The following is a 22,749-nucleotide window of genomic DNA, read 5'->3' as shown; positions in this document are numbered from 1 at the left end:
ACTGTTCATGTTTTGAGAGAAGATCAGCCTTGCTCCTCCAACAATGCAATGGCAAAATGTGGCTGCAAAAGAAGCATTTTCCTTATAGTTGTTAATTATAAAAGTGCATTTCTTCATTTGTGACACCATTTCAGTGTAAAGTTTATGTGACAAACCAGAGAGACATTAATGCACAACACGGTATGATGTATGATGCAATAGTATTAGGGGAGTAGCATACATTTTCATGCAAATACAGAAGCTTACAATATCCAAAAAAAACTATCAGAGTGATTCCTCAATTCCATACCATAAAATTACTTATTGTAACAGTAATCAGTATAATTTGTTGAGCTGTTTATGAACCACTGAGCAGTGTCCTCCCACCCCAGTGAGTCAGTGGGCAGTCACTGGCAGGCAGAAAGACGATTCACTTTTCAAGCCTGAACAGGAAAGCACCGTACAAACAGGCAAGCATTCAACACACAATAGCGGGACAGCTGAGCCTGAGAGCACACCATTATATCAGTTCTACCGTTGCGCTGTAGACATGCTAAACAGCAAATTTCACTGGTGGAAAACTCCTGTATTAAGTGAAAAGAAGCAACACCGAGAGAGGTGAGGACAAGACACCTTTGAAGACTCTGGGCCACAGACTGAAGAGTGATATGGCAGAACTTCTGCCAGGATTACTCATTTGTCTGATGGCAGTGCAGACCATTCAGCATGATGGTAAGTTCATTACCAATACTTTGAAAAACAAGTTATACAAAAGGATAACTGGATTTGTCTTTTTAGGCCAGGGTCCAAAACGAGATATTTGCACTTGTGCTTTTTTGAAACACTTAGTCATTTTGGTAACACCAAAATATTTGTAAGTTATAAAATATTGAAATATATATGTACTACTGTATATTTTTATTATTGAAATGTCTGTTTCCATTGCAAAAAATAAATCTAACTTCATAGTCTTTACTAAAACACTAGACGACAACAGGCAGCATGATTAACTACATTTTATGTTTTACTGTAGTTTGAAATCTACTTTAAAAATAAATAAATACATAAATAAAGTTGCCTTAAAGCCATGAACATTGTTTTTTCCTACCCATTTATAGGAAATGGAACCAGGACCAAAACCAGTATTTCAACTGGTGCAATACCAAAAACCTTCAAGGGGAAGATGTACAGACTTAATCACACAAACCATCTGCCAGCTCTCCATCCCAGCACAAAGCCTTGGCTCTATGTGAACCCAGAGGACCCAGTGACAGCCTATACCACAGGGATCCTCAGTACCTCGGTCATACCTTCATCATACATTCTGGCCATGCTTGTGGGTATCCCCTCCAATGCCTACATTCTGGGCTTCCTCAGAGTCAGACTCAGAGCAAAGTCCATGTCCACAGTAGTTCTTTACCTGAACCTGGCCTTGTCCGACCTGCTGCTCCTGCTTTCGCTGGCGCTGCGTGTTCACTATCACTTCAACGGAAACAACTGGATATTTGGGGAAATCTCCTGCCGGCTTATCACAGCCTTGTTTTACAGCAATGTTTACTGTGCAGCTCAAACAATAGCATGCATCAGTCTGAAGCGCTACCTGGCTGTGGTCAGACCATTTTTGTACAGAAGGCTGACTAAAACTACGCTGGCAGTGGGGACATGCTTGGTTGTATGGTTCCTGTTTGGGGCTGCTATTGTGCCTGAGCTCCTCGTTAGGCAGAGCTACCAGGTTACCCAGCTGGGGGTCACCACCTGCCATGATGTACTTCCCCTAGAAGAAAAATCCCATTCCCCATTGGTGCTATACAGGCTGATGCTGGTTTGTCTGGGCTTCATAGTACCCTTCCTTATTTGTATCTATACCCATGTGGTAGTAGTATACCACTTAAGGCAATCTGGTTGTGACTGGAGACCTTTTATCAGGGTCAGCACTCTGGTCTTTGTCATCTTTGTGGTGTGTTTCTTGCCTAGTGGCATCCTGCATATCGCCCACTACATCCGTCTGTTTTCCAGCGGCGACGACAGACTGTATGGATACTACAGAGTAGCAGTGTGTCTCTGCTGCTTCCACAGCTGTCTGGATCCCTTCCTGTGTTTGCTTGTTTCCAAGACGGCAACCTCAGAGCTACAATTCATTTCCCTCCGTGAGAAACCTCAGAGACCTGCAGTTATAGCATGAGACTGGATGTGTGTGTACAGAAAATAAACATGTCCCTGCTGGACCATTGTTGGGACACAGCGGGGAAGCACAAGGAGCAAGGATGTGAGAGTTAAGACTTTGTACAGTACCAGAAAAGGAAAAAAATTAACTATACGAGCATAACAATGTAAGAATGGTAACTTGGTGACACAGTGTCACAGTACGTTGACAACTATAATCAATCCTCTATCTTGCTTTGTCAGGAGGATATTAAAATACATAAATAGACAATATTAATATAGATATTTACTCTTCACTCTTCTTCCAATTTTTCATTACATGTAAAATATGTACATTAAAGTTCTAAATCAACAATGAAGCAACTCAGTTTCATAAAAATGTAGTAATATATATTAATACAGTCAAGGCAGTGATGAGAGGCTGCTGGGTATCTCCAATAAAACTATTAAGAATCAGAAAGTTATAGTATGTGGTTACATCATTGGTTTATTCAACCATTTTTGCATATTTTGCACTCTGAGGATGTGGGAGATGCAAGCACATTTCTCTACTCAAGTCCTAAATAAATTAAACAAAACCAGCATCACATTACCTGGCAAAGAAGTTGCTTGGTATATTGTAGGACATCATGGTAGTGTTTGGCTGTAGCTGGGTTCACACCAGTCAACTTGGCTGTAGGGAGGAGCAGGGCAGCAAGTGTCTGGTGATGATCACGTGAGTTAAGTGCCTCATTGATCTCAGCGATGGCTATGATGCCTGGAGGCAGAGGACAAGACACATTTGAAACTTGATCAGTCACTGTGTTTAATTCATTGTGTGATTACAAAAATTGCCATTGTACGGCTGCACCTAATATAACACTTTTCCAAGGATTCAAACTGCTGGCCAGTTTATTTGCTGCACAGCACAAACTTACGTTCATGCTCTTCATGGACCTGAACGTTGACTGCGTCGATGCACTTCTGAACATCATTCCAGGTCAGAAACTCTTGGCCATTGGCAAGGGCCTCAGCTCTCTGTTTGATGAGTGTGTCAGCATACCTGACAGGGAGTGCCATGGAGAATGTCAAAACGGTTTCCTGACATCAAATGAGTCACTACTCAGTAGCCCACCCTGGTGATAATAGGTAACAGTTGAGAGAAACTTGCAGTGGATTAACCTGCAACCTAAAGAGATTCTTCCTAAAAATAAATCTTTTAATCAAATTAGTTTCTCTTAAAAACATATCACCATAATTTATGAACAACAAAACAAAATAGTAAATCAGAAAACAGAACAGCATTAACAAATATGACAGCAGGGCAATTAGGAGGCTAGAGTTAACTAGAGAACAGCTCCACGCTGGAGATGGTAAAACTTGCTCAAGGACATTTCAGTCAGACCAATGTTTGCAGAAGAGAACCTTGAACCTGCAGTCACAAACCTGCTACCGAATGGTACACATACAACTGGTGTTCCTAGTACCTGTTTGACACATGCCACTGATACCTTTTGCCCATCAGTAGTCCACAGCTATCTGTCCTGCAGTGAACTTACCTGTTGAGGTTGTCTTGGTCCATATTGGTGAAGCCAAGCGGAGAATCTGTTAGTTGCTCAATCACAGCCTGGGGGTCTTTGGTGTCCAGCACCTCGTTCAGCACTGCTACAGCTGACAGCATCTCCACAGCTACACTCAGCTCCTCGTGGCTCAGGCCAGACTAATAAACATAAAGGTCTGGATCACAAGCATGAATTGACATTTAACTGCAATATACTTTCCCATTTGTGGTCTCAGTCTTTTGGGCCCGCACTGTATATCTAGCACAGACGCATATCTGTCTGAGCATGTGTCAAAATTTTAAACATGATGTCTCACCCGCCCGCCTTGTAGCTGCAAACTGAAAAGTTCGGCCTGATAGAGGTTGGCAGCAGTTTGGTAGACAATTGGCAGTTGTGCCTCAGGGTTCATCAGCTGCTCCGCCGTCTCCACTGCATTGCCAAGGCGAATGGCGGTATTGATCGCAGCAACTGCGTCCAGTTCTGGTCAAGAAAATTTTCACAGTCAGTCAGTCACAGATGTTTTGCAGTAACCTGAATTCAATTTTCCAAAGGTATCTCAGTATGAAAATTATGCTATTAAACTTGAAATACAATTATACACTCAAAAGCCTTTGAAAACCCCAGATTAAAATATTTAACGTAGATAAAACATTACATAATGTAATTTTGTGAGTGTTGAAAACCTAGCTTGTGAATACAAATATTATTTTCAACTGACTAGTAATTACTGATAATACACATCCATGGTAAGTAACAAAAGGTGCTTACTTCGTTTCTCAGCCTCGGCAAAGTCATTGCAAGAGCTGACAACTCGCTGAATCTCCTCTTTGTCCACCATCACAGCCCTCCCTCCATCCTGCAGCACAAAGATTAGAGTATACTATGGAGATACCACTAAGGTCCCATGGTTATGCAGTTTGTTTTAATGCAGGGCCATGGAGGACAAAGTGTCGGGGGGTGTCCATTCCAACTGAAGTTACAGTGGCTGAGTAGTTTTTTATTCTCTGAAGGTGTGATCATACTTCTTTATAACATTGTGTGTTCACTGCCTGAGTAATGAAACAGCACAGCAGCAGCTAGAGTCCTATATCAACATTTACACAAAATCTCCTCAGCCAAAGAACTGCTGTGCACCCAAGTGGAGTTTCTGTTAGATGGACAACTGAAAAATTCATTTTAGAAAAGATGCTGTAAGCATTTCTATGTTTCCATAGAAATATGCCTGATTTGTTTCTGTGGCTTGTAAGTATCAGTCATTCTAAACTGTGGCCCGAGGAACCCCAAGAACTATATTTTTTTTTATTCTCCCTATCTAATAAGGGCTTATCTACTACATGTCTCTAACAACTGCAAATAAATGCAATTAACTGACAGCTTGAAAAGAAAACAGAGGTGGTCTGGGTCCTGAGGGCCTGAGTTGGCAACAACTGAGCAATCAAGCTCTGAGTCAGTATACCTTGGATTTATGTTGGCAGTAGGTGGTAAAATGTTCCAGGTACCAGTGGCAGTTTAACTCCTGAACACCCAGCAGGGCCAGCGCTTCAAGCCTAAGTGCTGCCAACAGAGCAGCCTCGTCCTGGGTCGACACTGCTTCATTCACCTGCCTTACTGCTGCCTGGACTGGAGACAGTGAAAGACAGATGTCACTGAGGGATAATGTACTTTCTTTTCAACATCTTTCTGAGCAAGAAAAAAATCACAGAAAAAATAATAATTTATTGTAATTTCTCATTTTTTGGACTGCACATTCTCTATTGTATATTCAGAGTTCACAAATGTCCTGTGTTCATATGCAACCACTCTACACTGATTTTTTTTTCTCTTTAAAAAGGCATGCCTTCATGACACTGGACAGTTTTATGAGGAAAAGCATGTAAGGGTTATGGGAGGGAAAGTCCTTACTGTTGACTAAGTCAATGCAACCCTGGATCTCCTGCTGTGTCAGTAGCTCCTCATAAACATCTCTTTCTTCAGTAGCAATCGAGGAACGCTAAGAGACAGACAAAGAAAAATAAATGCATTTATTAGATATTTGTTTCATATGGCATATTTAATTTGTACTTGGTGACATCAATTTCAATTTCCCCATTTATACTAATGAGGTTGCATATTTTACATATCACATTTTAGGTATTCGGCGTAAATGGACGACTCCTGTTTTGACAGTGTTAAGAGAATGGGAGGCGAGATATCAGAGGGAGTGGAGGGTTAGCGTTTGGTAAAGCAAAGCTGACACTGCAGTCACTGGAATGTGCTGGCAAGGCAAGTGGAGTGAGTCAGTGCAGGCAACCCCTTTCAGAGCTCAGTCCTCTTCAGTTAATGTAGTTGTCAGTACACTGTAGTAAACGTCTACATTTTTTGCATTCCTTACATTTGGTTTGAAGATTATTCATGATGAGTCTCATCATTTACATTCTTCTATTTTGTACTTTCAGTTCAGTGCTACAACTTTCACAGCAACACTGAAGGTTCAGCATCTGCTAGTGGTCAACATACACCTGGGTCAACATACACCCTTAGACCACCCTACTCCCAACCTGTGCTGAATACGGATGTGACATATACAGTGGGTTTAATGGAAAGGTGTTTTTATTGGTGATGCCAGTTTCATTTCATGGCACTGTTGTTTAAATGACATTTATGTATCTCCATATCTTACCAGACCAAAAGTCAAGTGAAATAGAGAGTGTCAGCAATGTGTATGACATGAATATAGACAGTGAAAGTCACACAGAAGCTAATCAAGCCTGCTATATAAGAAAAGCCGGTACTAATTATATTACTTATAATTATAGAAATAAAATGACACTGAAACTTTAGAGGTCACTAAGGTGTTTGTTCAGCCACTCACCCTCCCCGAGGACTGATCCTGCTTACGAGCCTTAGCCTTGCTCAGTGTGTCCTGATAGTCTTGGGCCAGATCTTCCTGGATGTTCCTCAGCATTGCGTTAAGATTGTTCAGGGCTCCCATCGTCACAGATGCCTGACCTCTGTCAACCGCCTCATTGATGGCAATCACAGCAGCATGCACTAAAGACAAGAGTGTATGAACACTTCAGTGTTGGCCAAAAATACATAAGGAAACAATACAAAATTAGTCAACTATGTCATATGCTTTCTCTTCATCTTCTGGAGGTTTCTGTCAAAACATCAATAGAAAAGGTCAATTAAAAGGTCAGAGGACTTACAGGCAGCTTCATCCACTGAGAGCTCATTGGCCAGGATACCTCCAATCTTACTGAAAGCCGGCATCTGAATGCCATACTTCTCCAGCTCACTCCTCATGTTACTGATCTCTTCCTCTGGAAATGAGATGTATAGCATTGGCAGGGAAAATTAAGCATAAAATATACTACATGCAATAAGTTTTTCTCTCAGTTGCTTTGGCACAATCTGTAACATTTTCTGTTGCTTTCATTCAGAAATCAAATTACTTAGTACAAATATCTTCAAATGATCCAATCATGCATTGTGTTAGCTTCTCTGGTCAAAATGGATGAAGCTGTTTTTCTAATGATGTGAATAACCCTCAGATGTGTTCATCGACATGCTTGTACGTAAATCCAAACTCAGAATATTTGAGCCTGCTGCCAAAGCCTTTCAAACATAGATGTTTCATAGTAATCTGGTAGTGTCATAAAAAGAGTTGGTAACAGATTGTAGATGGTGAAACCACAAGGGTGAGTGACTGAGTTTTATGTAGCTACCACAGACGTCAGACATGAACCAGGCAGACATCATAGAAGCACAACAGACCTCTCATACACAGGGAAGAATGTAAATATCCATGTGATGTTCTTGGTCAGAGGGCGAGTCGACACAGAGGGACGACAGAAGCTCCATGATTGCGGTAAGAACATCATGGCAGAGACATGTAGAGGAGGGATACACAGTGTACATGTGTATCGTAAAGGCAACTATTTGATCAAATAATGTGACCAGACACAAAAGTGGTTGGACTGCCAACACTTTTTTCTATTTTTCTGGTACAAATTACTGTTAAATATGTTCCTTTACTTATTGTGAATAAAGGAACATACCAGTTGAGAAAAGTCTGAGTACACTGTTGAAAGTGGTGCTTTTATGACATGAGTTTATTCAGTTGGCTGTAGAGGATATTTGAATGAGATTGTATAAAAACAACTTTATTGTCTTCTCATACTGACATAGTTGCTTTCCCATTTACACACAAAGCGAAATTTCATTTTGGTAGCAATGATGATCTTGTTTTCAAGGTTATTTACTGTTTACGCAGGTTAACCGTTTTGAGTGATTGATAGACTTCTAACCAATGAAGGGTTGTGCTCCCAAGTAGTAGTAGTATTGCAGACTGCTCTCATTGTTTTGAGAAATACAACAGTGTTTTAGAAAATGTGCATAAGCAATTGAGAAAAATGTTACTTACAGTACAACACTGACATTTTTCCTAAAGTTAATTGTAAGTTAAAAATGATGCCCTGAGGTTTATTCAGGACAATCCATTGTCAAAAGGTTTGAATGTGGGTAGGTTTTTGTGTCCTGTTCAGTATTATTTGAATGGTCACAGGGAATATTTTGATTAACATGAAATGTTTGATCATTCAAACATCTAAATTACTGACAGGTAATTTCGACAAATGCCCATAAAACTTAACATGCTTGAGCGTGCATGATATAATTCGTTTCTGTTTTTCAATTAAATCCCAACAAGACTCAAAATACCTTCCACACCAAGAGGATTCTCATTAAGTGAACACATGCGCATGTCAGGATTTCAAAAAGCCCTACGGCAACATGTATCCTGCATTATAAAAGCATCAATAACATCATTGCTTCTTCTGCTGTTTTATAACTTTTGTGCTGCAGATATACTTATATAATGATTTCAACAGGTGTTACCTGTAAAGGCCACTTTTCCCAGCAGGTCCTGAATCTGTGGTGCAATGCCCAGTTTATACAAGTACAAGCTGAAATAAAACATACGGGGATAAGATTTATACAAATAAAAAGGAAGCAGTAAAAAGCTTGAAACATCCTGCAGCTCAACAGTCTGATATCATGAAACTGAAACTCTAGATTTGTTTTTTTCCCCTCAAGATTGTGATTGTTCCTGATGGCTACCCCCCCTGTAGTGTCACACTTATACCACAGGGGGGAAGTGTTGACCCAGATTAGAATGAGTGGCCAGCAAACAGCAGGCTCAGTCCACCACTGAACAACAAATTCAGCAAGCAGGTGGCTGGAAACTTCATCAAACTTTCATCTTCCCGCAGGTACCTGATAAGTGGTAATGAATTATAGATATTTAAGGCAGGTCTGGCATCAGCACTGCTCTCAAAGGAGCAGTTACCAAAGCTGGTTATCCTACCCTTTGGTCACAGTGTGTGTGTAAACATGAAATGCACTCTGTCCTTGGGACACAGGGGGCTTTATACAGCTATCTAAACTCTGCTTATACAAAGGGTAATGTTTTAACATGCAGGCAGCTGATTCAGTCTGAGATACAAACACAATAACAGCTGACTGGGGTTAATGAAGGTGGCCATTACAAGCCACAGGGGTTACAGACAATCAGCTGACTAGCTTGGAGCAACTAGCTCTCTACAGACTCTGGATCCCCCTTGTTTTACATGTTTTCCTCTTAATTCTAAACAACAAATTAAGCCCTATGTCTCGACCACATGCCAGAAGTGTTTTAAAATGCGCTCGTAAGTCTTTCCCTATTATTTTTTGTTCCCTTTCAATTTTCCAACACACTGAGTGTGACGGAGCATTCGCCGATTTGCCTCCATGTCTGCATGTGTTTGTACCCAGGGAAGCAGAGTATTCACTAGGTCTTGCGGGACTTAAGCTGGATTCGCAGGAAGGAAGAGCACGTGTGTGCATAAGGAGGGAAGGAAACCAATTCTCCCAGGACCTGAACAAAACCCTACATCAGAGAAAACAATCCAAGTAGCTCACATAACCACTCCCTAAATCTGTGTTTGGCTCACTGGACAGGTCAGATAGATAAAACTGACTCTACTACCAATGACCTAAAGTTAAACAAGCCACCCATGTTACAATAAGACCACCAGCTCTATTAAAAAAAAAACACTAAACCAGAAACTGTGACAAAAATGTACACCTTGCATTGAGACTGTAAGTAAAGTGTTGAACAATGAAACCCCACATTTGATTTGCCAGAAAGCCCTTGGTGACATGCTGTAAAGAGGTTTATATACGCAGTGTGCTTGGAGCTGTTATGCTCTTCAAAGTGTCAAAACAAACTCAAATGAGAAACACTGAAAAATCTGAATGCAATTCCTACTTTGCCCATAATTGTTTGAGCAAACAGGCACTTGAGGTCCTGAAAGCATGAGCACTTGCAGAACATTGCATGAATAGCTGCCTATAGCTAAATGCACAGTGCTGTACAACATAACCTTGACCTTTTCAACACAAATCATAACGGATCTGTATTTTTCCTCACTGCCTTGCATAGGTAGGAATAACATTTTCCAGTTCCTGTTTCATATCACTTACTAAGCACTGGTTCTCCTCTTGACATATAAATTAAAGGTTGAACTTAAATGGACACATAAAGAGGCCATGAATTAACCCCAGAGAGTAATAAAATATCTTGTTGTAAGCAGTTTCATACATTTGTCATTCTACATATGAGCTGTCCTCAAATGATGTGACTCAAATACTCTCTGCTCTGTGCTAGCAAAATAACCACTACATGTCAAAGTCAAGCATCAAAGTGTTTGACATTGTCTGAAATAACTGTTGAGTGAAAGGAAATGAATCAAAATTTGACAGTGTGTAACCTGTCAGTGACAGGAGTATGAGCAGACTGCACACATGAATAAGTCAACATTTACAGACAAATGCAATGCCTGCTGAATGTAACCTGCCTAACAGCTCATGATTTTATTCTAGCTACCAGACACCAGCCCTTGGTCCTAAGGTCATCTATAACAATAGCAGTTTAGTCTACTGGCTTTCAGTCCTTTCAGTCCAAGCAAAGTCACACTCAATAGTCAGGTGTGGCACCTTCAGGGACAAGCAACTGGTTACCCTGCCATTGCGCAAACAAAGGATTTTAGAGATGGGTGGCCAATTTTGCTGTCAGAAGAGAGAAATGCATGAAGACAGTAAAGTGAAAAATCACCATGTTTCTGGAATCCTTTTAGCCTTACCTCAGTGCGTGTATGCAGTATACCACCTTGGGCATGTTTTTGCGATCATACACATCTGTTGTTTCAGGATAGAATATCTGAAAGTAGAAACCACAGGAGGTATTAGTCACTCTCCTTCTATTAGTGTCTTGACACTCTTTATTCTGCTGCAACTGAACAGGATCCAGCACAAAATTCCTTAACAACAATAATAATAACAATAATAATAATAATAATAATAGAAATACCTGTAAAATATGATACATTCCCAGGCAATTGATTTTTCCATACAGGTCTCTCACAGATATTTACATAATGTCTAAAACTTTGGCTAACCTTTACTTACAAATATATGACATCATACATATATTCAGTTTAATGTTATGTCATACCTCACATGGTTTTGCTCAAAAACAGAGAATGATGCAACACAAAAAGCCTATTTGATTGTCATTGGATTGATTCAGCCTAAAGATAGCGTTGAAATTCGTTCTACAACTCTCGGAGGACAGATGACACCCTGTCCTAGTTTTGGAGCCTTCTCGATAGATGGATTCTGCTTTGTCTTAGTTGTAGCTACAAGCTCTTAGATAGTTTCTCCCTCTAATATGAGTATGTACGAAGCCCATATACACACCACAAAGCAAGTGCCTCCCAATCCCATAGATTATGGTGCAAAGCATCACTTAAATGGAATCTCAGTGGATGATATGTGTATCTTTCATATGATGTACATGGGTTTGTAAGACTGCTAATACGCCACTGAAGTGGTGAAACAACAGAAATGAATACATCATCTTTCATAAAGCTTTACATACCAAAAGAAAAAAAACTTTGTCCAAAGCTTGACGAATAAAATCTGCAGCAAATAAACAACCTCAAACTAACAAGTCTTAGAAAGTGTCCCTTTCTAAAAACAAGTCAAGTCTTTTGTAATCGTGAATGATTAATTAGTACTGCTGACATCACATGCTGCTGTGTTGATGAGAGCATTATTCCATGGTAAGTCCTGTCCTTGTATTTCAGATTGTTCGAGTTCAACGTATGGGTTGCGCCATCTTCAACCGTGTGTTACAGGGATGCAGACGGGATATTTTTTTAACTTAGCAAACCGCCCCATAAAATATCAACTGTTTATGACTTCATCTGCAAATGGGATACTGCCTGTAACAAAAGCTACCATCACCAAGGTGTGATGACATTAAAAGCAGGCTCAAATGGGTCTGTACACTGTACATTTTTGTATGCATGTTTGTTAAACAGGGAGTGCGTGTGTGTGTGTGTGTCATAGATGGCTGTGTAAGCCCCTTACCTTGGGGAGGCCCACTGACTCCATAGCTCTGAGCCACTGCACTGTGTTGTCGGTGTGTCTGAAGTGCAGCCCTGTGCTCTAGAGATGGAAATAGGCGTGCAGACAGAAATATAGCCACATATTTATGAGGAATTGCAAAGAAATGATTCAAATCCTTTCCACTGCACTAAATGAAAAACCTAAAAACTATAATGCACCAGTGATGCTGCATTACAATAAAACAAACTTATCATCAATTAAATTTAAAAAAAATCAATTAAAACACACACAAAATCTGAGCTGGCCCTCAGATACCTAAAATCCTCATACTGGATTATAGCATTGATTGTCTGACAAGGTTTGTTTAAAATTTATCAAAAGAGAAAAAAAAAATCAAGCTGAAAGTCAAGCCAAAATTCTCACTCAGCTATTTTTGTAGTTTACTCTATTAGCACAGCTGCATGTTTCAGTGAGGCCCTAACACTCGCCTGCCACGTTTCTCCCTTTCCTGTGTGGCCGTTTAAACTGTCAGGAAGTGCCTGAAAGAACTGAGAACAGTCATCCTGCCTGCGATGATGTAAGCTGGTGAGGAATGCAAATATAGTACAACTATGACCTTACCTAAAGAAGGGAGACGGAAACAGTTTAAAGGCAAAAGAAAGGAGATTTACCTTATAACGGGTCTGATCTCTGTCATAGATCCTTTTCTCTGACACCATTTTGGGGGCAAAAAAATTGCCAAGTTTGCCAAGGTAGACGCCATTCCTCAGTCCCTCTTCCAATTCTGTGGTAGGGGGCAAGTCCTCCTCCAGGCAGGCCTCCATCCACCTGAAAGTACATAAATATTGACCTCAGACCAGGCATAGGATTTTCTAATATTCATCACTTGCAAATAAATAAATAAATTAATAATTAAAGTCTAAGCGAGGATCTTCATGGCTTAATGTAAAAGCTTAAAATTGGACAACTATCTGAAATTATTGCTCGACTTGCTGAGGTGAATATAAATAAAAGATGAGAAAAATCTACTCTCATTAGGAAAGTACAGTTATTCCTCTGAGTAACTGGTACAATTTCCTGTGAAATCTCCAGAGCATTAAAATCCCACGCTCAATTTACTGACTTCTGTATAACAATTAAAACCATGTTATGGTTACATTCAGAATATAAACAAACATCAGTCTAGTCTATTTACTCTGCCACCTGAGATTCTTAGCAGAAGAAGAAGTACAATATTCTTTCATTACGCACCAGTGTCGTCAGTGCTATAATTAACTGAAAGGTTTTTGGTTAAACAGAGCAACAAAGTAGTCTGTTGACCCGAGAGAACTGGGCATTGTTACAGGCAACTCCCACACTGTGCCCAGCATGCTTTAGGAAGGGGGCTGCGGACAGATTTGCAGTCCAAGCTTTGGTTAGTCTTAGTCTTCCTTTTCATGTGGACAATTTGAGGTTAAAGAGGTAAACAGTTATCAAGATAATATGATACTACTTCAATTCATCTAGAGCATAAATTGATCACTGGCAAAGGTTCATCTCACAATAATTGTGTGATCTTGAGTGAAAGTGAATCACTACATGAGGTGACCACAGAGACATTTGAAAAAGTAAAAACTGAATAGTGAATATTCAGTTTATGTTAAAACAATGCTGGCCATCTTTCAAACTGATGTCATTTCCCTCTAAAAGGTTGAATAGTCGTTTCAGAGCAGGAGTCTCTGACTCCCAGACTATTCCCAGAGATGTTAGGAAAAAGCCATTCCTAAGACCTGGTGAATGATTTGTGAGCACAGTGAATCATCATGGTCTGAAAATCTGTTACACATTATCTTACTGCCTGGAAGTGACACCATATTTATTACTATGGTTACACCTCCGTCCCGATGGTCCCACACTAAAAAAACTAAAAAATTTGAAAGTTGTTACCCTGCTGCTCATCATCTTACAGCTAAGTTTATCTTTTGCAAAAAAAACTGTGTGCAGTGCTCAGTGATTTAGCTTGCTTATGTTTCATTTAAGAGTTTCATCATAGCAGCAACTCCTGTCTTCTTTCAGTCTTAAAGCAATAGAGCGTTCCCTCCTACATGCACACCCTCAGACACCTTGTTTGGGTTAATTATACAGATCCAGTCTGCCGAAATCTGTGTCAGCACATTAAGGACAACCACAACACACCATGTACAAACCCAGTGAGGTGTGTAGGTTTGGTACCTTGAGGAATAAGCATCTGTGTAACCATTTATTTCACCTGATGCTGTAGATTATGCAAGAAGAAGACCTCTGTCATACTACAGTGTTTTATAAAATGGAGAGCACAGACAGCCACTGCATTTGCTATGGTAAAGTATTTCAGGTGTGTTAATATTACGACATGTGAGATGAGCTAGCTCTTCCTGTAGAATAATTTGTGATACACCATTTCTCCCCACATGATGAATGCATTTTACAGTCAAAGCTCAGGTTCAGGGATCAAGGATCAAGAAATTATTACATGTCTCTTTATCAGAGATTGGAACCTGGTGGATGGATTTGTTAACAATAGTTAACAACAACAGTAATCTTTGGGTGATTTTCTTAGTCCGTATGTGCATGGTTAGGATTACCAGGAACATACTCCCTTCCCAATGCTGATGACCAACACTGATGTTATGTAGGCATTTTTGGGCCTGGTATCAAGTACTTGCTATTGTTACATCAATATAATGATGTGTCAGTCACCCTCAACAACCACACTACGTTGCCTGTGAGGGAAAACCCATTTGGCACTGAATGACTATGAAATGGATACAGACACACAGCGTTCTCTCTCTCTCTCTCTCTCTCTCTCTGCCAACCAGACCAAAGTGGTGATACAAACCAAAATCCAGACAACTTATTGAATCATGTCATATCACAAGTGAAATGACACATTGCTGGGGATCAAATGCAGATTATTACTGATAGAAAAGAAATCTGATTTAAAAAATAAAATAAATAAATAAATTGTTGGCGGGAGCACGAAAACATAGTCAAAAGGAACATCCTGCATGGGTAACAAGAGCTCTCCGGTGAAACTTCACTTCCTGTACTTAAAACAATGTAGAGAGCATGTGTCTCCTGAAGCAGGACAGGCTAGTAACCTTGTTTACAACCCTCTAAAGCAGGCCTTCCTGTCATTGTCCACTCTGTGACCCACCGGGCTAAACAAGACACAGCTTTCTGGACTCTAGGACTTAAGGCTGTCACATCTCAACACAATATTAGTGAACTACACTCTTTTGCTTTGAGCTGCAGTATTTCTGTCTAAACTGAGAGCCTTCTTGCGTCATTTAGCTTAGTCATGCTGGTCATGAGTTTGAGTGTGTGCCTGTGTGTGCGCATAGAGAGAAATTTAGTGCATGTGGTGGGGTAGGGTGTGTCTAAAAAATTGGATATTATCATTCAGTAAAAAAACATGCTCTACATAGCCTAAGAGTGGACCTGTATCAAAGCAAAACTGAAAAAGCTACAAATGTAAACCATCAACTGTTTACTCTCCAGAGAGGGTACAAAGTCTTGTTGCCGAAACCTCTCTCTCTGTGTGTGTGTGTGTGTGTGTGTGTGTGTGTGTGTGTGTGTGTGTGTGTGTGTGTGTGTGTGAGAGAGAGAGAGAGGGTGTGTGTGTGTGTGTGTGTGTGTGTGTGTGTGTGAGGGTGTGTCTATCAACTGACAAAAACACCAACAAAGTTAAAAATGTAGGGGACTTTGAACAGGAGAGCATGTGGGTAATCTACTGTATAAAGATTTCTGGTTCATATGTGCCATATAGCAGCAGCAAATCAGCCAGTAAGAATGACTTTGAATCGACTTTACGTCATCTGGCTGTAGCAGTAAAGTGACTTTTTTTCTCTCTCAGTCCGTCATGTCACTGGCACATGCTGTCAGCGAGGACAATATCACTGGACCTGCCGGTCTGTGCCACACCACTGCAGTGTGTTGGGCAAGGTTCCAGTTTTTGACAGATGACTTAGTTCACAAGGGACCACAACGTAACTGGCCTGAGCTTTATATTGTTGATTGAGATCAAATTATAAAAAAAAAAAAAGATCAATTTGTTCCAACTGTTTGTCCCTTGTCACAGAGAACATTTAGACAAAACAGGTCACAGTAGGAAAAGCAGAGGTGTAAATAATAAAATGAATCATGGCTAAATTTCTGGTATTGTACATTCCGGCTCACTGACAGATTGCAGATCAGCCTGGGGTGTCCTTAATCATGTCAGATTTTTGGAAAACTGTATACATGACATCTTCAAGTTAAACAAAGAATGAACAAAGAATCACCTTGCCATGTAGAATATCAGAAAATCCGACTTTCCCATATAACTTTATTAGTAAATTCAGTGGTGTTTTTCTAATTACTACACATTCCAGATAAAGATTTTAAAAAAAGGGTCTGCATGTGCTTATTTACCACTTATTACCTAAATAATTTCTTCAAAGATCATACCCCAGGTGTGCTCAAAGAGCTGCTTCCTCATGGTTGCCCTTGTTTTAGTGACTGCTGACTCCTGACCCCAGAGAGCGGCCCCTAATCCCATGCTCTGTGTCTGACGGCTTCCTTAGAGGTCTGTCTTAATCCTAATCTCATTTGACACCTTTCCCAGAATAGAGGCTCCATTGCACAATTAACAGGAGTGAGAGAAAACTCAGTAGCACTGGGATGGAATAACAGAAAGATAGGAAGTGAATGTGTGGGAAATGTGTGTGAAAGTAAAATAGTCACTCTGAGGTTAAGTGTTACTAAAGCATCTGTTCCCTAAATTGTCTCTGTTCAGCTCACAATAAAAAAAAAAAAAGTGTCATCATCTAGGTGTTGCCCGATTATGATGAATGACTGAATCCTTGCTTAGTCTAGCCTACCTGCCCTTGTGGACCCTTATTATCCTGTGACATAAACAGATAATGTAGGTTATTCAAACAGTTTTTACTGAGTCAAAGTGCAAGTTTAGCCGTCAAACTGTAATCTGTGAGGAAATGCTGATGTATATGATTCTGTGCACACTCATAGAGTGGCACAAGATGAAGCCTGATTGTTGAATCACCACTATGCTACAGCATGCTACAATGGATTTAAGGATAAATAATCCATTTTAGGAATATTCTCTTTATGACACGGTGGAGTTGTCACAAAATCACTGTGTTAAAAGAGGCATGATCACACTTCCTTTTGCTTCCTGTTTCAGATAAATGCCCTTGCGAAGAAGACAGGAAGTGGTTTAGTTTTAGTTTTTACTCAGGCACGTCACAAGAAAAAGAGTCAGATTTAGGTTGTCTTCAAAACAACTTACTTTTGAAAAAAAAAAAAAAAAAAAAAAAAAAAAAAATCCTGTGGAAATCAGAGTGAGCTACCAGGAACAAAAGTATTAAACCTACTGAGAAAATTGTCAACAAACTGTGTAGAGTTTTAGTTGTTTTATTTGATTATTTCAGCAATCACAGATGTTAAGGGTGTGGTGGAAAGAGAGCTACTCTTTCCACTAAGTCAGCACCTCCCCTGTTTTCATCACGCATGTTCTCGTGTATGTTTACAGCTCCGTGTCATCTCATTACAGCTCCATGCTACTGCAAACATTATTTAATCACACACTGCTTTGTTCCTTTTATCTATCATATCCCCCTCAATTTCTTCCCATCACTTAATTTCTCAACCACTCCCTGCCGTTTTAAATATTTGCACAACAATGTTGATTAAACACAAACTTTTAATAAAAAACTGTTCTACATAATCAAACATTAAAGAAACCTAACGGCCGACTCAGGTACACACCCAATGTTATTCCTATGATCTCTGAGATATGACAAAGCAAACAACCTAAAGGAAAGTGATTGGCTTGAGTCAGCATGTGCCATTAAGCTCCTTTTATCTTCAAGGTTTTTCCCTTCACTCCTCCCTCCCGCCTTCTGTCAGCTCCTCCTGTCGCCTCCCGCCTTACCGTTTGGCTTCCTCAAGGTGACACAGATACTCATAGGCGATATTCTGTCGTCTCCTCTCATCCATCTCCTCTGCTGACAACCTCTCATCATCCTGAATGGCTGAAAAAAACGAACAAAAAAAAAAAAACATTTTATTAATAAATATTATATTATTACAATAAATTTAGGACTGGGTGATACATTTGAAACAAATACCATCAATTAAATATATTTTCACAATGTAAACAAAAATAACATAAAATGATTGAGCTAAAAACATGACCTCTTTGTCCACTGTCATTCATTATATGAAACTAAATCAAGGAATGTTTGGAAATGAAATGAAATGGTGCTGGTACTCTATAGCAGCTTTGTCTTATCAAAAAATGCACACAGCTACCAAAAACATGTAGAATAAGGGGATATTTACCACTAAGGGCAGTTTATTTTCATTTATAGGAGCTTAATGATACCCCTCTGAAACTGTACTACACTGCATGCTCCACTGAGCCCCTTTATGACTGATGTGACTTCTGCCGAGAGTTGACCTTTACCTGCAGCTTAGTGAGATCTCCTCCCCCCAACACTTCTTACCCCACCCTAATCCAATCAAATCTCTTTATGTCTGGCTGAGTGAAGAGACGGTCTCAGGCCCGGGAGCTCAGTTTAAGAACAGTGCTTTCTCCAACTGGACCAAGGACCCTGTCCTGAGTCTGACTATATACTAGCACCTCAAGTCTTTATATGGCATAGCTTGTTTTTTCTTGGGGTGTAGGACCTCAAGTAAACACACACCAATTTATCTTTTGTCCACGTGTGACATGAATATTACCGCCTCTAGTGATGCCAAGTTAAACTGGTTGAACCTGTTGATTGATCAGTTTAAACGGTATACTCCCAGTACCCAGGAGGAGGGGGAAAAAAATGACTAGCTTTTGAGAGTGCTGTCTACCATGGGCAGTCAAAACTACCCTCCATAAATGAAGCCAATTCAGCTGTTTAGTACATTCAAATTCATCAAAGTTGTAGATCTGTAATTCTGTACTGTCTACTTCAATCACTTAGTGCTGTAATGTCTGTTGTAGCATTTTATGTCTGCAAATTGTATATTGTAATGCAATGCTGAATCCAAAACTATTTTCCCAGTGGGATGTTGAAGTATATTCTATTCATTCAAACCTCTATGGGGCTTTAAACCTCTCAAGCACTCTCCGGTACATTCTGCCTGTTCAACAGCCACCTGCATAGACATCCGTTCACTAGGTCTCAATAGAGACTTGACATACATCCAGTTGGCAGTTAATTACTTAGCTAAAACTAATGCAGCCTAATGCAACAGTCCTTCAATAAATCCTCCTTCACGAAGGTTTTAATGTTCAGTTTTTATTGTAATTGTTTTAGAGCGGTGTTGGTTCAACTCTATTATCGTTTTGGAAGATGTGGTGCAGCTGAACTGCAATGCATTAGGTGTTTCTGTTACTTAGCCTACTCTCAAATGGGATGGAGAGAGTAGTAGAAACACGTGTCCATATAACACAATACAGTTCAACAGCACCAAAAAAACCGCAGCCTCCAAAATAACCACAAAGTTCAATCAACACCACTTTGTTTCAACACAAACTAATCATTATAATTTCATGAAGGGACGACTCATTACAGGTGTGTTGTATTAGACTGCATTAGTTTTAGTTGGGTGTTCCTAATAAACTGCCAAACGACTGTATAATACATGTGAAGAGAGACATGGACCAAACGTTTGCATATACACTCACTGAACATTTTATTAGGAACACCTGTGCTCCTGCTTATTCATGCAATTATTCAAACAGCCAATCACGTGGCAGCAGTGAAATGTATAAAATCATGCAGATACAGGTCAAAAGCTTAAGTTGTTGTTCACATCAAATCATCATCATCAGAATCTGGGAACAGGTGATCTCAGTGGCTTTGACTGTGGCATGATTGCTAGTGCCAGATGGGCTGGTTTGGGTATTTCTGAAACTCCTGATCTCCTAGGATTTGCACACAACAAACATCCAGTGAGCGGCAGTTCTGTGGACAGACACATGTTGTTGATGGCAGAGGTTAGAGGAGAACGGCCTGTTAACTCAGATAACTACTCTTTACAACTTTGGAGAGCAGAAAAGCAACTCAGAGTGCACAACACATCCAACCTTGAGGTGGATGGGGTACAACAGCAGAATACCATGTCAGGTTCCTCTCCTGTCAGCCAAGAACAGACACCTGAGGTAACAGTGTACACAGGTTCACCGAGACACAATGGCCTGGTCTGATGAATCCGGATTTCTGCTGAGGCACACAGTTGTTAGGGTCAGAATTCGGAGTCAACAACATGAATACATGGACCCAAACTGCCTTGTGTCAACAGTCCAGGCTGGTGATGGTGGTGTAATGGTCTGGGGAAAGTTTCCTGGACACACTTTGGGCCCATTAAAAGAAATCAATCATGGTTTGAATGCTGACCATGTGCATCCCTTTATGGCAACAATTTACCATCTTCTAATGGATACTTCCAGTAATGATGCAACATGTCACATAGCAAAAGTCGTCTCAAACTGGTTTCATAAACACGACAATGAGTTCAGTGTGCTTCACTGGCCTCCCCGGTCACCAGATCTGAATCCAGTAGAACACCTTTGGGATGTGGTAGAACGGGAGTTTCGCAGCGAAACTGTGCAGCTGACAAATCTGCAGAAACTATGTGATGCCACTATGTCAACATGGAGCAGAATCTCAAAGGAATGTTTCCAACATCTTGTGGAATCCATGCCACAAAGAAGGGAGACTGTTTTGAGTGCAAAGGGAGGCCCTAGCCAGTGTTTGCATGGTGTTCCTAAAAAAGTGTTCAGTACACACACACACACACTCACACACAAAATGAATAAAAAAATACCATAACCCCTTCTGAGCACAGTATCCAGCCTTCCAACCATAGATCGGTGGCCCAGCTGTGCAGCTGACATGGATGCGAATCTGTATGAACACTTATCTCAGAGACAGAGCAACCCCAGTGAGGCCATTACACACTACCTCTGCTGACTCACTCACACACTTCCTGGAAGAGTCTGTCTGCAGTCTTGCACTGAGCGTTATATTTAACCCTCAGGATGGGCTTTTGTTGACTTTGTGTGTCGTAGGACCACTGGACCTGAGGTACAGGCTCTATGATTGTGACTCATGCTTTTGTTTAGCTGCAGGGTTATTGCAGGGGGGGGTCAATAGGAAACAATAAATCAAGACTGACTTTCAGGGTAAAACTGATAAAAGGGGAGCAAATTAAGGACATGATTGCTAAGACTACCCTGTCTCTCATCATTAAATTTTATTGAAAAAAAGAGGGCCAAATCAAAGGAACAGACTGCACTGATGGCATAATTGATTGGCATTATCTCTTAAAGCTGTACATTGTCCACATGTTAGTAAGTAACAACAGCAAACAGTTACTTAGTGAAGCATTTTGCAGACGTAAGATGTGTTTTTTATATATATATATCAGTTAACTCGCTTACATTCCTGGCATACTCATGTACTCAGTTATATATTTCTCAACAGCAGCAAAATCCCAAGTTAATGGTTAACCTATGAGAAAATGCCAAATGTGTAGACAGGCTGATATGCCGCCTACCACCATTGAATAAATAGATTAAAAAAACCATGTGGTACGTGCGGGGGCACTTTGAAGGAAAAGTACAGTTCAAGACTTTCAGGAGTTAAAATTGAAGACAGTTTGCAGCCCCTCCAATCGCCAACACCCCGGACCCACAACTTACCAGTGTTATACCTTGAATTTAACAACCAGGATGCAAGTGCTTCAGCTAAAAATCTTTTCTATTAACAGTTTGTTCACCCTCGTTCACCTCTAGTCACATACTATTTCTATTTTCCCTTATTTCCAAGGATTGCCACACCTACTAAAGGTATCCTGCTGCTCAGTGAAGCCAGGTGCAGCTGAACCACCTGTTGCCCATCAAACGTCCCTCCCTATGGTGGCACCTTACGTTAGCTTGTTTTCATCCTCTGCCCATCATAACCAAGCAAAGACAGGCGTTAACGCAATGTTATCTTAAAAACCAACCATCAAAAAAAGTGGTACTTACTTCCATAGCGTGGCTTCTGTAAAGTTGAGGTTTCTTCATGGTACATCCTGCCTCGTTTCCTCCTCCACCTGTGAACTCGTCTGAACTGGAAATAACTTCAGCCTTCGAGCTAACGTTACAGCCACCAATATGCCGCGCCTCTCAGGAGATACTGTTATGAATGAAATAACTGGTGTAAATAACTGGGGAATTTAAAAATAAAACAGCCGAAAATGGCAGACAAGAATCTTCAGAAGTTACATGAAAGCGCCAAATGTCACTTGCGGCAGACAACCCCCATGCTGTGATCTTCTCAGGCTTGACTCCTGAACAGTGCTCCCTGGTCGTGTTATCTTGCCCCCGCTACTCTCTGAAATGAAATGATTGACGGGACAGGAGATGGAGATTTAGCACCTTGCACCACCTGCTGGTCAAAAGGTGGCACATGCTGCATTCACTGTCACTGGGGGAAAAGGGTAAATACCATCACCCTACTGCAGTACTGGACACGTCACTACGCTGTAGCTGTGCTTTAACTTCATACTCCTGTTCTGTTTTATTTTACGCTTTTAAAATCGTATCTATGTATTTTTTTATTCTGCT

General features: G+C 40.5%; 2 protein-coding genes across 4 annotated transcripts in view; one reads left to right on the top strand and one right to left on the bottom strand.

The window, feature by feature from the left end:
* The window catches only part of iqgap2 (IQ motif containing GTPase activating protein 2), a 35,548-nt gene extending 13,046 nt beyond the window's left edge, over positions 1-22,502 (bottom strand). For 2 of the 3 annotated variants that reach the window (XM_022754171.1, XM_022754190.1), the window contains exons 1-15: positions 22,168-22,502; positions 18,070-18,169; positions 12,788-12,944; positions 12,138-12,215; positions 10,847-10,923; positions 8,562-8,629; positions 6,872-6,985; positions 6,535-6,713; positions 5,586-5,673; positions 5,140-5,303; positions 4,452-4,539; positions 4,000-4,163; positions 3,681-3,841; positions 3,060-3,184; positions 2,736-2,899 (exon numbers count right to left, since the gene is read on the bottom strand). In XM_022754171.1, coding sequence (XP_022609892.1) covers positions 2,736-2,899; positions 3,060-3,184; positions 3,681-3,841; positions 4,000-4,163; positions 4,452-4,539; positions 5,140-5,303; positions 5,586-5,673; positions 6,535-6,713; positions 6,872-6,985; positions 8,562-8,629; positions 10,847-10,923; positions 12,138-12,215; positions 12,788-12,944; positions 18,070-18,169; positions 22,168-22,213 — 1,773 coding nt within the window. In that variant the 5' untranslated portion in view covers positions 22,214-22,502. The remainder of the gene's footprint in view (positions 1-2,735; positions 2,900-3,059; positions 3,185-3,680; positions 3,842-3,999; positions 4,164-4,451; positions 4,540-5,139; positions 5,304-5,585; positions 5,674-6,534; positions 6,714-6,871; positions 6,986-8,561; positions 8,630-10,846; positions 10,924-12,137; positions 12,216-12,787; positions 12,945-18,069; positions 18,170-22,167) is intronic. The other variant, XM_022754182.1, reaches the window with a different exon arrangement.
* LOC111228379 (proteinase-activated receptor 3-like) lies at positions 409-2,497 on the top strand. Its single transcript, XM_022754214.1, has 2 exons — positions 409-711; positions 1,098-2,497. The coding sequence occupies exons 1-2, from the start codon at positions 648-650 to the stop codon at positions 2,159-2,161; spliced, it is 1,128 nt and encodes a 375-aa protein (XP_022609935.1). The 5' UTR covers positions 409-647; the 3' UTR covers positions 2,162-2,497.
* Positions 22,503-22,749: the final 247 nt, after the last annotated feature.

This window comes from Seriola dumerili, unplaced genomic scaffold, assembly GCF_002260705.1.
Source record: "Seriola dumerili isolate Sdu_G_001 unplaced genomic scaffold, Sdu_1.0 BDQW01000017.1, whole genome shotgun sequence".
In the NCBI taxonomy this organism is placed as follows: domain Eukaryota; kingdom Metazoa; phylum Chordata; class Actinopteri; order Carangiformes; family Carangidae; genus Seriola; species Seriola dumerili.
This window is presented reverse-complemented; position numbering and strand designations above follow the sequence as displayed.